Here is a 17310-nt window from a genome sequence, read left to right as displayed (position 1 = left end):
GGTGAAGAAATTGAAATACAGGGGATAGGTTGCGGCAAAAGTGAACCAACGAGATGGAGATGGTTACTGAGGAAGATTCGACCACTTAGTTTCTTGGATGGGTTCAGGATGCAGTGTATGGAACTAACTTCCTTTATTTTGTTTGTCTATATTTTAACTTTTGTAATCCTGATTTTATCCTGAAAGGTGGTGTCAATATCGGTTTTTGTGATGGCACTGCTGCTATTTGTAGGCTTTTATGTATGCCCCAAAACTTAGAGGTGTAATCCTCAATTGGTAATATATTTCCTATTTCTGCATTAAAAAAAAAAAAAAAAAAACCAACGGTCAATCGGCCAATGGAAAAAAGTGACACAAACTTCCTTTTCGTTCTTTCTATTTTACGATATAGATTTCTAAATACTTTTTACATGAAATCTATATTTGTTTTACTGAATAAAAAACTAATTCTACAGGAGTACTTATCATAAAGTTTTATATAAGATGGTTGGGCGAATTTTAGTTTGCTAGTACATGTGTAAGTTAAACAATTCAGTGAAATTAAAAAGTTAATTTGTTTGATCAACTATTTTAGTCAGATTGTGATGAAAGACTTACTATGTATGTGCGGAGTTTTTGTGTGCATGTGTGTGTGTTATCTAGATACTCCTTATAGCCTTTTGGGGTGAATTTTTCAATCAATCGGTTTCTTGACATTCATTTTAATTTTCACCCTATTATCACCTTGAAGTTTCGAGATTTTCATTGCTAGTTATATGAAATGCACACTGATAGATACGATCTACGGGCTACAGTAGTAATGATGAAAATGGATGTATTGCAATCTTCATAGTTGTATATGGCATTTGATAAATCTAAGCATACATGAGTAATGTTTATCTTTATTAGAGAAAGAGGTAATTCTAGAGTCGAGTCCATTAATGATCTAGGTTGTGTTTTTAGATAATGATCATAAATTCATGTTAAGTTAAACAATAGTGAAATTCACTCACTTGCAATTTAAGGTTTTAAAGTGTCCTAAATGGATAGAGTGAGAGACCGTTGGGGGATCAATTTTCGTAAAAAAAAAAAAAAAAAAAAAAACTCCATGTATCTAAATTCTTGGAGGAAATGGGACTGATTATCGCTTCCGCCCTTGTGGCTCATTTGCACCAAAAAATAAAAAACCTTGGAGGAATACCTAGCTAAATCCCATTATATTTAAAAGACTAGTAAAGAAAATATGGTAGATTGTGAGCTGTTTGTTTTATTTTTGACTTTATTTACATAAACTTATTTATGAGAACTTGTTGCGCCGGAAAACACCAATATTAGCGTCACACACTCCCTGCCCATTGTGTGAGGCTTAGGCATCGTTACTCATCGTCGTCCACATGCTTTGTCATCGGTTATCAACCAAAGGGATTATAGTTTGTTATCGATTATTTTATTTTTTAACTTGAAGATCTATGAATAATCCGCGAATTATTTATTTTCCCTTATGCTTTTTTTCCATCTAATTCTTTATTGACATTTGTTCTTGGTTTTCTTCTAAGTGTGGATCATAATTACTTTTCTCCATTATTCAAGCTTCGAGGTACTTTAATTTTTTCTCTTGTTTTAAATCACTAGCTAGTTTTTATTGCTTCGTTATTCTTGCTTACTGTTAAAATTATTAATATCCATAGATTTATTTCTTATTCAATCCTATCATGAACTTTAATTTAATTATTAACAATTTGTTTAATTTAATCATGTGCGAGTAGTTTAATTTAGAGGTTTAAGTGGATCCATGAATACATAAAGGTCATTTGTCAAAAAAAAAAACAACAAAAAAAGAAGCTAGAAGAATGCATTAAGGGGTTGTTTATGATAATTCATTGATTGCTCAGTTCTTTTTTTTTTCTTTAATTATGAGATGATCTAATTATTAATAACATATTATAAGAAGATCTGATTATATTGGAAAAATATATTTGGTTATTTTCACCCTATTTCCACCTATTATAAGATATTCATCATTGAATTTATTTTCTCTTTCTAAATTTATCATTTCCACTTGTCCTTCTTAATTATGTGTTATTTTCCCTTAAGGAACAAATTAATTTAAGGGAAAATACCACATAATTAAGACGGACAAGTGAAAATGATAAATTTACAAAGAGAAAATAAATTCAAAGATGGAGTAGTCCATTTGTTCCTTATTAGTTTTCATATTTGGAGAAAAATACGGGTATTAAGAAATGCAAAGAGTGTGTAAGAAAAAAGATTATGAGTGTTTTTTTAAGGGGAAGGGATAAAAAAGTGTATTGATTACTGAAAAAGTACAAATACAAGTGGACGTGGGGATGATTGGATGGGAAAAGATGAAATTTATGTAAGAAAAAGTAGTCATAATTTATGAAAAATTAATTTGGGCATGTGTACAATAAACTCAGGTTCAAATCCCCTAAATTTTTAAATTAAGAAAAGGATAAGTTGTTTTTTACCACCTAAAAAGTCCAAAAATTTGTTTTTTAACACCTAAGAAAAAATAAATTAAAACTTGTTTTTTACCACATGAAAACGAGAAAAAGATGAAATCGTTACGTGGGACTTCCTAATTCAATTTCGCTCCAATTTAATACACTTCCTCCATAATTTTCTCTAACTCCTTCACCCTCCTCTCTCCATTTCCATTGAATTTTGTTAATTTTATGAATTAATGAGAGAAAAAATCATGTGAACTAATAAAAATAATGAAGTAGAAGAAGAGAAGAGAGTTAAATACATAATCGCGAAAGAAAAGAAAATATTAGATATATTACCGATATTTGTGGCCCTCCACATAACGATTTCATCTACTTTTTCAATCTTTAGGGGTAAAAAAACAAGTTTTAATTTCTTTTAGGTAGTAAAATACAACTTTTAGGTTTTTATGTGATAAAAAATAATTTTTCGATATTTTAAGGCGGTAAAAAACAATTTGTCCGTAAGACAAAGCAGAAGAATTCGGGACATTGCCCGACGGACCCCACACCAACTTTATTTTGACAAGTAAAAATCAGTTTCGATCTATGAACATGGTCTATATTTACACTAATATAAACCTGGTCCACGCTAACTTAGCGTGGACCAGGGCAACAGAGTAATTTGTATGAGAAACATGTGTAACTGTCACGTGACAGTTATTTTGTGATTTTAAATAGTAACTATATGTGTATTACAGTAACTATGTGTTTTAAAGAGTTACTATGTATTTTGTAGAGTTTCAATGCGATTTGTGTTTATCCCACTTTATATACGTTTTAAACTTTTTATTTTTCAAAATTTCAGATCTACATTCTGTTCATTTCTCTTTCATTTCTCTCTCTTCATTTTCTCTCTCTTCATTTTCTCTCTATGCTTTCAAAATTTAGCCCAAATTTCTAGGTTTTGTTCGTTTTTCTTCATAATTATCTTATAATTGGATCTATTAGATGAGGAAAAATTGGAGGAAGTTGTAGATCAAGAAGGAGGTTCGTCGTTGCCGAAACCGAATCGAAGAATTTGCGCTCGTCTACAAATTTTCGCAAGAATATTTAGAGATCACATCTCGGTTTGTTGTTTTTTAAAGAATTTTAAGTCTATTTTTATTTAAAATTGAAAATATTTGTTGTTTTGGAGAAATTAATGTTTGTGTTTTACCAAAATATCGTTTTCACTTCGCGAATTCGATCAGTGAGTTCACATTTCAAATAGTAACTATATGAGTAATACAGTAACTATATGGTTTAGAGAGGTACTGTGTAATTTTAATGGTTACTATATGTGTACAATAGTTACTATATTATTTTAATGGTTACTATATGTGTACAATAGTTACTATATTATTTTAATGGTTACTATATGTGTACAATAGTTATTATTATGTTGAGTGATTTGAAATGTTTTTTGTTTTGTTGAAATTAGGGTTAGTGTTTCACATAGTTAGTATATAAATGATATAGTTACCTTTAATTTATGTTGCAAAATAGTGTTTTTAATAGTCACTGAAATGTTCATTACGTTGTGTTTATGTTAGTAGTAGTTTTTAGAGTAACTATATTTTTTTAAAAGTTACTATAACTTTAAAACATGAACTATGTGTTTAAAATAGTTACTATATTTTTTTAGAAAGTTATTATAAGTTTAAAACAGTAACTATGTGTTTAAGATAATTAATATGTTATGAACAGTTTATAGTGACTTTTTGATGAATAATAGTTACTATATGATTACGTTATGTACTATGTTATTTAGAGTATGTTTTTGTCCGCTTCTTAGATAGTGACTATATGATTATAATGGTTACTATATGTGTGCAATAGTTCCTATATTATAATAATAGTCACTATATGTTTTATATAGTTACTATATGGTTTGTATAGTTACTATATATTTGAAATAGGTACTATCTTTATTTTATCATGATTGGTTACCATATGTTTATTTTCTTCAATAGTTACTATATTATTTATATAGTTACTATATGTTTGAAATAGGTAGTATGTTTATTTTATCATGATCTGTTACCATATGTTTATTTTCTTCAATAGTTATTGTATGTTTTATATAGTTACTATATGTTTGAAATAGGTACTATGTTAGTTTATTATATTGTGTGCATGTTTTGTATGTTTATTCTATATTTTTAGTGATGTAGTTACTATATTATGGATCGAGTTACTATATTATTATCACACCAACTATGTCTGCAACTTTGTGACTAAATGACCATCAATAATATTTATAGGTACTATATCTTGTATTATAGTAACTATATGTTAGGTATAGTTTTTTATGTATATTATAATGTTATTTTTATGTCCAGCTTCTTTGTTGTCCTCTATGTTATTAGTAATAAGAGTTACTATGTTATGAACACAATAACTATATGATCATAACAATAACTATATCTGAAACCCTGCTCGTATATGACTATCATTAATATTAAGAGATACTATATCATGTATAATAGTTACTATGTTATCATTATGTTTTTTTTATGTTCTTTCTTTGTACTCTATGTTATTAGTAATAAAAGTGACTATATTATTATGACAGTAACTATATGACTATAACAATAACAATAACTATATCTGCAATTTTGCGAGTATCTTACCATCGTTAATTCTAAGAGTTACTATATGATGCATGATAGAAACTATATGTTTTACATAGTTACTATGTCATTTTTTCATATTTAAATGTTAAATCATTAACTTAGTTTAAATATTATTGATTCAGAAATACAAAGATGATGCACCCAAAATTGAAGTCGTGCAAAAAATAAATTTTGTAAGGAAAACAAAAGTAAGAGAAGAAGAAAAAATCCTGACAACAATGGAAACCAAGGACGTGGTAGAGGAAGGAGAGGACGTGCTGTTGGAAAAAAGAGACGTGGACGTACGTGTCGATTAGTATTTTTTAGTTCAAAAAATATTTGAGTTTAACCTGATTTATTTAATAGATGCAAATAATTAGAATGTCGTAGCTAAAACAACTAACCAAGTAGTTAATGTTTTCTTTATTACTGTTTAGAAGTTGTAATTACTGTTACTTTTGATGTAGTTACTTTTTTTTATTTTAGTAATTATGTGATATACAATAGTAACTATACAATAGAAAAGGTTACTATATGACCTCTAAAACATCTGTATATCATATTGTTTATTTTATAATATAGTAAATGTTTTACAGCTAAAGTTACTTTTCTATATGATATAGTTACTCTTTGGATAGAATAATTATTCTTATCGAAATGACTATATTATTATTATTTCATAGTTATTATTTTGAAGATATAGTTACTTTACAGAACCTATAGTTTCTATAATTTACTTTTTTTTGTCTGCAAGAATGAATATATAATTATTCTTATTTTTATAGTAATTGTTTTACAGTTAAAATTAATATTCTATATGATATAGTTACTCTTTGGATAGAATAATTATTCTTATCAAAATGACTATATTATTATTATTTTTTCATAGTTACTATTCCGAAGATATAGTTACTTTACATAACCTATAGTTTCTATAACATAAGACGTCGATTATCCGATTCACATTAATTTACAAAAATACCCTGGTCCACGGTAATTGTAGCGTGGACCAGGTCCATACGAGTGGGATTGCATCGTCTAAGAAAAGCATTTAGAACAAGAAGTGTTTAACATGAAATGGAAATACTCCCAAATCCCAATCCCAATCCCAAAGCAGACACCAACACCTATGTCCTAACGTTGTTGCATCGTGCATGCACTTTCTTTGGCATCCAGCTTCACGAATTCTTCGACGATCATGCTCAATCTCGACTCCCACCGGAATTCCAAACATCATATGGAAATGAAATTGATTATGGGATGCATCAACTGCAAGGTAAAAGTATAATGCTCGTATTATGCTACAATCTTTTCTTGGATTCTCAACATCGTATTATTAAATTGTATGCTGATTTGGTTAGTGTTATAGTGGAATTAAGCTTCATTAATTTTTTAGTATTGTGGGTGTTAATAAAAATCATGAGTATTGCCTAATGCCTACAAGGTGTATGATGAAATTCCTCAATGAAAAAAATGCTGAATTCTACTATAACTTAATGTTTTCATGTTGCTGATAATCATAGTTAGTCATACTGCCCGTGTAATTTAGGTAATGTTATTGTTTTTATTTTCCGGAATGGGGGAGTGGAGGGGTGCTGATGTACGGAGTATTATTGATGGACGGCGATGATGACATACTATTGGCTATTAATTTAATGGTGATCTTGGTGTTGCTGATGCCGTAGCGGGAAATGATTGATTTTGTTGCATTTTTAACGATAAGGTTTTTAATTAGGGTGTTGAAATGTATATCCAAATTAGGGGGTACATGTTTTAGAGAAAAAGGTCGTTCCATGGTTTGGTTTTAATTAGCATTGTTCATCAATTTCGGAGATCAACTACTAGATTTTCATATAAGAATTGGTGTCGCGCTGCTGATTATCTAAGCATGAAACTGTGGGTGTAAAATATTGCACTTGCTTATTGTTTTTTTATGGTAATTTTCAACTTTGAGAAATCATTTATGTTTTATGTAACTTATGTTCTTGTTACAAGTAAAATGCAGCTGAAATGTTGTTCGAAAGCAGCTTGCTTGATTCCTAAATTAAATAACAGCCATTTGAAATATAATAAAGAAAAACGAGGGAGGTATGTATGGGTTATACCAACTCAACACAGGCACACACTAATAGAAGTGACAGGAAGGTTTTGATGCTCTACTGATATGTGCTAACAGTCTGAAATTGTAAAGTGAAAACTTGTATGTTAATTAAGATTTTGTTGATATTATTGCCTTTTACCTGATAGATATTTTTTAATGACAGGCGATAATGGAGTCTAATCCAATTATTTGGCATCATGCAGTCAGAATAGCATCATCTCCTGACCTTGCCCTGGCTTGGGTGTGCTTGGACTAATTTTCTTCGAGGTAAAGCCTTTTGGTCTTTGTACCCTTTAACTCAATATCTTGCCTCAGTCATTGATGTATGTGTCTGTTTGATCGTTTACAATTACGGTACATGAGCAATATTTTACTAATGGTTGCTTACAAAGTCCACTGGAGATGAGCTTGGAAGGCCAATAAATGCATGGTTATAGTTAAAGGCAAGAATGTAAGATGCTGCTCAGTGCTCACACATAAACTGTTCTTCCTTCCATATTAACTGAAATCATCTCTTGTGTGTTTTTTTCTTTGAAAAAGGTTTCTAGCTTTTCTGTCGATTCTGTCAAAAACAAGTACTCGTGTATTACATGGACATTGGGAAATGATTCTCGGTGTTGTAGACTCTAGATCTCCCATTCTATTGATTGACTCATTTTCTTAGGGATATTGATACACTGGTGACTGGTGAATGGTGAATGGTGAGTGGATGTCACTATGTCAGGATACTGAATTGATATGGTTAGCATTAGTATCACTGCACACAGTAACTAAGAACTGATTGCGGCAAAATATAATTACTGTCTGGATTCCATAAGTTAATTGGGATTCCTTCCTAAGGTACACGCCTACCACATACCAAGTATGGCCCAAGAAGGGGGGAGGATAACGTATTAGGCGGCCGGTGACCTAAAAGTGAAATTCTTGTAGCGTATGAGAAGGTTTGTTATTTTGAGGAATTTGTTTGATCAGAAAATATTCTATTGACCAGTTTTACTCAGTATCACTTTGGCCCTACTAGCTACGAAATATAAAATAGAATGGCCTGTAACATGGAAGTTGGAAGGCTTGAAGATAGTTCTCCAAAAATTCCTATCTGATCTTCCACTTTCACTTCATTCTCAAATAAATTTATATGCATAATAACATGTCCGTCTATTAGCAGTTGATCTGTATTTGGAGGCTGAATTTTGATTTCTATCTATGTGAAAGCAGGTATTATTGCTTTTAAAAATACGAGGATATCAAGAAATTAATGTTTAGTACAATTATTGGTTTGCACTTTTGCTTAGAAGGCCTATTTTGGAACGAGGGAAACCAATTAGGGGGTAATGGTAACCTTATAATGGGGAAACTATTATGGGAGTGAATGAGGTGAGAGAAAGGAAGAGATTTGGCTGTTCACTGCATATGCATCTTGAACATATGTTTTTAGTAATTATGAAGGGTTTGGTTTTGACATTGGACAAGAAAACAAGATTCTGGATTGTTGACTACTTGACTGTAAATAAAAGCCTCTATATTAAGGAAATCAAATGATTTGTGTGTAATTTCATATGGACTCGCACGTAATATTCATGGTAATGTATCTGTATATCAATCTTATGTTTTCTTTCATTAATTTACATTATCATTTATTTATTAATGAAAAGCTTCGAACATCCCTTGTAAAACAAACCAAACAGAATATCTTTCCAAAATTAATGACCATTTATCAATGAGGGATGAAGGTTTTTTTTTCTCAAGGTGCTATATGAGGAATTCCATCTGTAGTACAATGAAGAGATGCTGCCAGTGGGTTCATCTACCGACCTTTCTGTATATTGCTCTAGAAATACACAAATCCACTATTTTCTATATTTCCTTTTCTGTTTATAATAACTTTCTCCAACTGTGGACTCATTCCAGCAATTATCATCATTAGGAGCAATTGAGCATTATTGTCAAAGCAGATAATGTGTTTCTAGTAGTAGTTTGTTGTAGTATGTCCCATTCTCTCTTTTTAGGTTATTGCATATCCTAATGTCAACCTTAGTGGGCCAGCTAGACTTGTCAAGGAATGCCCTTCTCCGTTTTCCGAAGAGTCAACAAAGGATTCAGCTAGTTTCTGCAATATTTTTGCTCTGAATTAGTGCATTTTAGTATTATGTCGGTGAATTAGAGTATTAGGTCTAAATCGGTGCATTAGAGTATTATGTATGAGTACTAGGTCTTAGAATTTATTTTGTTTGATTTTGACAAACATATGACTTACGTACACTGTTATGACATTTCATATCAAAAAAGCAGCGCTACACTCGGATGTGGTTCATATCCAATATTTTACCAATTAATACAGCACATCATAATTCTAGACATTCTGACCTTTATCCAGGGGTTTATTATTGTTGAAAGCATTCTCAACTTTTTATAACTATGAATTTTCTAGTAGAATTTCTCGATCCATGGGTTAATTTAGCAATCTGAAGAATCTTTATTACTCCGTACTAATTTTCTAGGTAACCTATGAGATAGAAGGTAAGTGAAAATCTTCACAAGATGGCCAAATTCCCCAATTGCTGTGACTTTGAAGCAAAGCATTGAGCAAGTTGATATTTATGCAAGCGGGGCAAATGCATCAAGCAAGATCCATTCTTTACAAAGCTACTTGAAGTATTAGCTATTTAGCTTGCAGAGGATGCCTTTCTAATAGATGACTCAAGGTAACCTGTAAACTCCTAAAATGCAAATTTCTGATCTGAGAAGTTTCATGCATGATGAACTGTTAGCTAATGACTTTGCAAATATAATCGTTACGCATAAATAAGTGTTTTTAATCATATCCAGCTGGCCGTATGTTGCTTGGGGAGTTGGGGTTAGATGTTGAAGTTGATTCAATTATCAGCTAAATTTGTGTCTGCCTTTAATTGTGGGAAAGGACTGCTTGTCAAGGTTGGTTAGGTAATGTCTGATTAATTTAGAAAATTAAATATCCGTGGCCAGGTAGATGAGATGGGGATGTGATGAATATTACATTACGGAGTAGCAAATATCTGTAAAGAATTTTTGTTATGAAGTTGCCACATGCTACCACACATTGTACCACTTCTTTTGTTGAGGGTATGTTTCATTACAACAGATATAATACAAATAAAAATATCCTTATCTCATGTTTTTTTATACAACAACTTCTAGTAGATATCCTTTATTAAAGTAGAAGCAGATCATGATATGCCCGGAAACAAAACAAAACTAGTACTAGAATTGAAGGACAAAAAAAAAGGTTCCATATCTGTGTGTACTTTCCGCATATGAGTATGCTGAGTATTATGGACTTATGGTATCATTCTAGTCTATCAACAACATCTACACTTCTCGTATCAGCCAAAACAAAAAAAACAAAAAAAGCTCACCCCAAAGAATAAATGAAGGAATAATTTAAAAAGAAAAAAAGAATCCCTGTTTTGATACTTGAGAAAAATATACTGACTTCATTCTGATTTTGGACTGCCATGGCATTGATCTTGGATCAGGGTTGGCCTGAATCGGATCCCAGTGGTGAAGGACCAGTCCCATGATTCCGCTTAATTGAATTCATCTTATCAAGTTTCAGTCTGGCTCTGAATTTGGCAATAAAGTCATCAGCTTTAGTATCCACATCTGGACTTGGACAAAACAAGTTGCTACTTTTCTGATTGTTTGGTGAACTGTCCTCGTCCTCTGATGCTGAAAAGCCGAAACTGCGTGGACTGTTATTGTTGCTCTCTATCTTCACGTAATCCCCTTGTGTGACAAACCTCCATGCTGACATCTTAAATGGCGGCGGAGGTGGTGGTGGTGGTATTGGGATCAATGGTGACTCACTGCCATTACCATTGTTTCCAGCCATGCTGCTGAAGCTATCTGTTTTAGCTGGTGGGAGTGGGACTGTTCTTCTGGTAGCTGGTGGCGTGGTTGTAGTCTTAGGTGACGGCCTATGGCTTTGGTATTGGTGTTGTTGCGGCCTAGCAGGTGGTGATGGCACATGTCGAGGGGATGAAGTGGTAGTGAAATGGGAATGTACTTTCCTCTTACCCTTTCCCTTTTTGGTGAAAATATTTTGGAACATGGAAGGTGGTGGAGGAGGCGGTGGTGGTGGCGGGTGTGGAGGAGATGCTGGTGGGAATTCTGGAGTGGACTTTGAACGTTGAATTGATGTTTTTGGAGGTTGGATAATTTCTGTTAAATTCTCATAACTCCTCCTTGCCTGCTTCCTTTTCCTTCTTGGAAGACGGCTGAGGGTTCTAACTACAATCCCTCTCTTTTTATCTCTGGTGTCTTCTGAGAACTGGCCTCTTATTGGCCGTGACTGAGGTGGGGGCGGTGGAGGTGGTGGTGGCGGTGCTTGAATTGGAACCTTTGATCTAGATTCCCTCTTTCCCGGGTTGTTATTTTCATGCTTCTTTTTAGCTGACATTGATGAATGTGTTCGTGGAGGTGGTGGTGGTGGAGGTGGCGGCGGCGGTGGTGATGGTGATGGCCAGAAATAATTGATTGGTGATAATGGTGATGGTGGTGACGATGGTTGATATTTAAATGCATTTCGTGGCGGGGGTGGGGGTGGTGGCGGCGGGGGTGATGGTGATGGTGGTGGCCAAAAGTCATTGGTTGGATATAATGGGGATGGTGGTGATGATGGTTGATATTTAAATGCATTTCGTGGCGGGGGTGGGGGCGGCGGCGGCGGAGGGGGTGATGGTGGTGGCCAAAAGTCATTGGTTGGATACAATGGTGATGGTGGTGACGATGGTTGATATTTAAATGCATTTCGTGGCGGGGGTGGGGGTGGTGGCGGCGGGGGTGATGGTGGTGGCCAAAAGTCATTGGTTGGATATAATGGAGAGGGTGGTGATAATGGTTGCTGTAGAAATGCTGATGTTGGCATTTGCTTTTCAACTTTTGATTTGGGTTTCCTTCTTATTGGGCTGTCCCGCTTACTTTCATGCTTCTTTTTAACTGACATTGATGAATGTGCTCGCTGGGGCGGCGGTGGTGGAGGTGGGGGCAGTGGCGATGGTGATGGCCAGAAATACGAGGTCGGTGATATTGGAGATAGCGGTGACAATGGTGGTGATGGTGGAATTGATTGATGGACAGATGGTGGAATTGATTCAGATTTGGTAACCATCTCAATATTTTTGGTAACATATTGATCCTCATCCTCATCAGCTACTTGTTTGGATCTAACATGAACATTATTTTGAGAAGCTGGTGGTGGTGTTGGTGTTGGTGTTCTCGATGGTGGTGCAACCTCTATTCCACCACCTACAAAAGTATCAACCCCAATGTTTTTAACATCAATCTCATCTTCATCCAACACTCCCATAGATCTGCTACGACTAATACGACTCTCAGATCTCTGAAACTGATGATTATATACATGAGTATCATCATACGACCGCCACCTATTCTCACTCACCAACCACTGTCCCTCTTGCCGGAGATCCGGGTACGAACTACTGTTCCTTCTTAACCTCCTCATACTATCTTGTTGATATTCATACCACTGACGTGGACTAGATGATTCAACAGACTTAACAGCTTCCTGTTTCATAGGACTGCTAACTGGTGTACTTTGATCATCATCCTTCCTTCCCAAAAACCCACAAACAATCGCAAACAGAACAAGAATCAGATTCAGAGAGTTCCAACTACTCTTCACTAAGCTCGGATTGAAGATCGATCGAGCAAGAGACAATACAGAAGGGATCACTATAGCTAGGAATACAACAGCTGCTGCCAGCAACAGTACAACAAGAACACCAGTGTTGAGAAATAAGCTCGATGCCAATTGGTTGCGTCTATGGCGGTGGCGGTCCGCACGGCGGAGGGCGGTGGTGTTCTGCATCCAAAAAGGAGGTGGGTCTTCATCTTTTTGCTCCATGTTAGTGCAACTTTTTTAGTTTGTGTGTTCAACTAACTGCCTTTGATTTGTATTGTGTAACTTTTATGTTGGGTTTGGTTTAAAAGGATGATTATAATGGTTGTTTATATAAATAGATTGTGCTTGCTTGTGGACAATAAATAGAGTATGCTATAAATAATACGAAGTAGATGATTGAAAAAGATTATTGTTAGATTATATAATTTGGTAACGGCTGCAGTGTAATGTGTTGTGAGATGTGGGCCCACAACATGATGCGCTTCTGCTCGTGAGGAATGAAAAACTTTAACTTGTTAGGGACGCGTATTATCTTGCGAAACAACGCGTTTAGAGTTGAGAGTACTATTATATCCAGGTTGTTCTAACTCTTTTGAATTTTGATGTCCATTTTGCTGTCATATTACGTAGTTTTTGTACATTAATTTGTTCTGCCTATCAACTTTGAAGAAAGCTATGATCCGAGATACTATGAATTACGATAGCCCAAAGTTTTGACACTAGAATATTGCAGTACACTTAGTGGCGAATCTTAAATCGTTAAACTAGGAAGCTAATAGAAGAATTAAGCAATATAATATGAGATTTACGCAATTATAACCCAAATTTTAGGGGGGTTATAACTAAAAATACACTACAAAATTGTCCATAACAAAGATATGCCACAAATTAGAAGGTGCACCGGTTGTATGTAGCTCTACATGCAACTGGGTTAAAACGTTAAAGCATATTTTTAAGTTTAAAAGCACGTTGTAGAGTTTAAAAGCACATATATTATTTGTTCTTTTAAAGCGGATATACTTTTTGTGTAACAAAATATTTTTAACGGTAAACATGTGCTTTTAAACAATGAAAATGTGTTTCTTCAAAGGAGTAAAAATACAAAACGACTCGATTGCATGTAGCTCTACAGGTGTACACCAATCTCATCACAACATATTAAAAATTATTAGATATACCCGGGTACACCGTACACCCAAGGGTATATTTATGCCCATTAGCGATCCCCATCACATTTTCTCCTCACGTATAAAAAGAAAATGTGAGAGGATGCACCGTGTTCCCGGATGCATATAATATGTCCTACAACATATCAGCAAGACTTGTTAAGGCCGAGCGTGTCATGTATAGATTGATTCATCGTTCGCCCTTAGGTCGTCGTGTTAACTTTTTCTTCCTCCCCCGATTTCATTTTTTTTTTTAACATTCCATTTCCATGATTATGATTTATGGGTACATGTTAATCCGTATTAGCTTTTCTTTGTTGAAAAGTTGTACTAGTGTAGTTAGTAGTTTGATATTAGGAGGGACCTTTTGTCGCTTTCTTTTTCCCCACTAATAATCTTGTTTGTGTGCCTCGTTTCAAGTCTACGGTTAGGATTTGCCTCAATTGCTTTATTTTTGGACACAATTTCTAATAATACTCCAAAATAAAAAGATCCAAATCGTTGTCTATTCTCCATGTGCAATGCTCGTTGAATATCATTCAATTATGTGTCCTGTGACTTGTGAAAGCTATCATGGTTTCGCCAGTGCTCCGTTTGGTTTGCAGAAAATATTATTTTCTAACGAAAAACACAATTCTAAATTAGTTTTTTTTTTGTTAGGTTCCTTAAGAAAATTTATAAGGAAAAAAGAAGACGAGAGTATATAGTATATGCGTGAGGAATGATGGGAATGATGGTAACAGAGAAGAGGAGGTAAAGAGGAGAAGTGGAAAAGTGATTTCCCACTCTTGAGAAAATTAAAAAATTATTTTCTACCCTTGCTAAAATCAAGAAAAGAAAATGTTTAAAGAGGACAATTATTTTTGAGGAAAATGTTTTACACCAATTCAAACCAAACTCCATAGGAAAGAACAATCTCTAGCTATTTTTTTTTTCTTTTCTAGGAAGTAATATTTCGTAATTCATTCATATACGTGATTTGTGAGAAATCTGGGCTTATGGGCTTATGGAGTACGGAGTATATAAAAAAACAAGTTTAAAAGATTCGTCTAAGTTAGGTTATCAACTTCTTCAAGTTTTACGGAGTATTAGTGTATTTTTTTTATATATCAAAATGCAAGCTTTTTGTAAATGAGATTCTCACCGTGATTCATAAAATGCTCATGTCATGTATTCATGTAGGCCATTTCAAATACTCCATAATCTATAAGCTAATTAACAAAAAAGAATGTTTATTTTCACATATATGGGTGTCAATAAAAAGAACACAACTTTTTCAAATATACTTTATTCTTATTTATATTTATAGGGGTTATATTTTAAGACTTATTACGTAAGAGTTAAGAGGTCTTGTCGATCTTTTATGGAGTAATCGTTTTTCACGTGACACCATGTAACACATTGTATCAAATTATTCAAGCACTTGAAAAAAAACCTTCCCAACTTATTTTAACAAATAAAATAAGGATTGTATATACGAAGTATATGTAATGGCGTAGACGGACCATTTATTATATTTTGCTCGACAAATCTTTGAGTTATATTTTGTAACGAGTAATAACAAAGATATGAGCTGCGATTATTAGATAAGTGTTAGCTAACGCGTAGATTATGCTTCTAATCGTTAAAGTCATAGTCAATAAGTTTTCATTACTTCTAGGGTTTAGCAAATATGCCGTGGAAAATATATAATTAGACATTGACAAAAAAAATTGGTAAATATAAAATAAAACCTGAGGTTAGGACAAATTCAAGTCATATTCTTTGATTCCTTAATTTGGTTTTCCGTATTATTTCATGATTTTCCATAATGTATTTGCTTTTACTCCAAGGAATATATATTTTATTACTCCGTATAAAAATTATTAAACTAAATCAGCAAGGTATCTGTCATTGACCAATTCCAATAATTGGTTTTAAGATCTATAAATCATCATACATTATAAGTCATGAAGTCTACCTACTTCCTTCGTTTTGAAAGCAAATTTCTTGTAGTGTTTGACCATATAATTTTACTAATTATTAAAAGCAAATGTTATCAAATAAAATGTCATTGAATTGATTTCATCATATACTAATTTCATAATATTACATTTTAAGATTTTTTTAGAAAAAAGATAATTAGAATTATGATCAAAGTTGTATCTTAATTACTAAACGTGTTAGTTAGAGTGTTGGAATTTTTTTAAAAAAACAGAGGTATTTATAGTAAATTAATTTGCCTACATTTGTTGTATTTTTGGTTGGAAAAACAAGTTCATGCAAATTGTAATAATAGCCTCCTTTTTTTGTGCATCTTCTGAGCCAAGAATTACATAATACTTCCTCCGTTTCAAAAAAATCTTTACAGTTATTATTTGCACGAACTCCAATGTAATATTTAACTAATAATATATCCAATTCCGTATGTGAAAAAATTATAAAAATTTGATATTCTGAAAATACATACCGAGACCAATCTGACAAGATCTTACATGTAATATTTTGATGTATATAATAGTGAGAATTTACGGTCAAAGTTTTTATACTTTGGACACATTTTCCAAAGCGTAAAGAACTTTCAGAAACGGAGGTAGGAGTAAGTTCATAACGTGGGGGGAAGACAATCAAATATCTTCTCACCATTTTTTTTTTCTTTTCAATATAGTATCATCTTGGATTATTAAAGGATATGGGGTATTAAGATAGAAAATGAATGTAAAGCTACTGTATCAAGTTACTCCAATGCCCAGAATGGCAGAATGGTACACCAATGTCACACACATTAGAAAAGGTAATCGAGCAGCAGACTGACTTGCAAACCAATGCGCGACTGAACACATAAATATCTATGTTTTACATTAGTATTCCTTTAGAACTTGGGTAGTATTTTAAATGAGGATGCTAGGGTCGTGTATCCGCCACGTCTAATTCCTCCGTAGTTTGTATTTTAATTTTAATTTTTTGTTTTTTTATTTGGATTTTCATCATCAGTCGAATCGAAAAAATATAGTGATTTATTTTTGTAAGATCTTTTGTTCACACAGAACATGTTGTCTTAATTTTTCTAGACTATTACTGGCTAAAAAAAAAATTGCTTTCTTAATTTTCCGTTCGACAAGTGAATCCTAATTTAGGTGATTTACAATACCAATTATTACTGTATTTTAGTCAAGATAAGTTCTTACGAATAAAGGTTATCCATGTTTAAGTTATAACTCAATAAGTTTCAATAATTTTACTTTCCAATAACTAAAAATTTCATATAACGGAGTAAGTGAAAATCAAGTAAATAGCTAGA

At 33.1% G+C, this 17310-nt stretch overlaps 1 protein-coding gene and 1 long non-coding RNA gene across 2 annotated transcripts; one reads left to right on the top strand and one right to left on the bottom strand.

Moving 5' to 3' along the window:
- Positions 1 to 6121: 6121 nt before the first annotated feature.
- Positions 6122 to 7624, top strand: LOC130460857 (uncharacterized). Its single transcript, XR_008921048.1, has 3 exons — positions 6122 to 6359; positions 7388 to 7451; positions 7577 to 7624. It is a non-coding gene; the product is annotated as an uncharacterized lncRNA (long non-coding RNA).
- Positions 7625 to 10305: 2681 nt separating this feature from the next.
- LOC110802962 (formin-like protein 20) lies at positions 10306 to 13298 on the bottom strand. Its single transcript, XM_056828535.1, has one exon. It carries the CDS (start codon positions 13084 to 13086, stop codon positions 10693 to 10695), a length of 2394 nt encoding a protein of 797 aa, XP_056684513.1. The 5' UTR covers positions 13087 to 13298; the 3' UTR covers positions 10306 to 10692.
- Between the last annotated feature and the right edge of the window lie 4012 nt (positions 13299 to 17310).

Source organism: Spinacia oleracea, chromosome 1 (assembly GCF_020520425.1).
Source record: "Spinacia oleracea cultivar Varoflay chromosome 1, BTI_SOV_V1, whole genome shotgun sequence".
Classification (NCBI taxonomy): domain Eukaryota; kingdom Viridiplantae; phylum Streptophyta; class Magnoliopsida; order Caryophyllales; family Amaranthaceae; genus Spinacia; species Spinacia oleracea.
Note: the sequence above shows the minus strand (reverse complement) of the source record. Positions and strands in the feature narration are given on the sequence as shown.

Bases quoted from the DNA above. Each gene is read 5' to 3' on its own strand.
- LOC110802962 (XM_056828535.1), bottom strand. From the start codon at position 13,086: ATGGAGCAAAAAGATGAAGACCCACCTCCTTTTTGGATGCAGAACACC.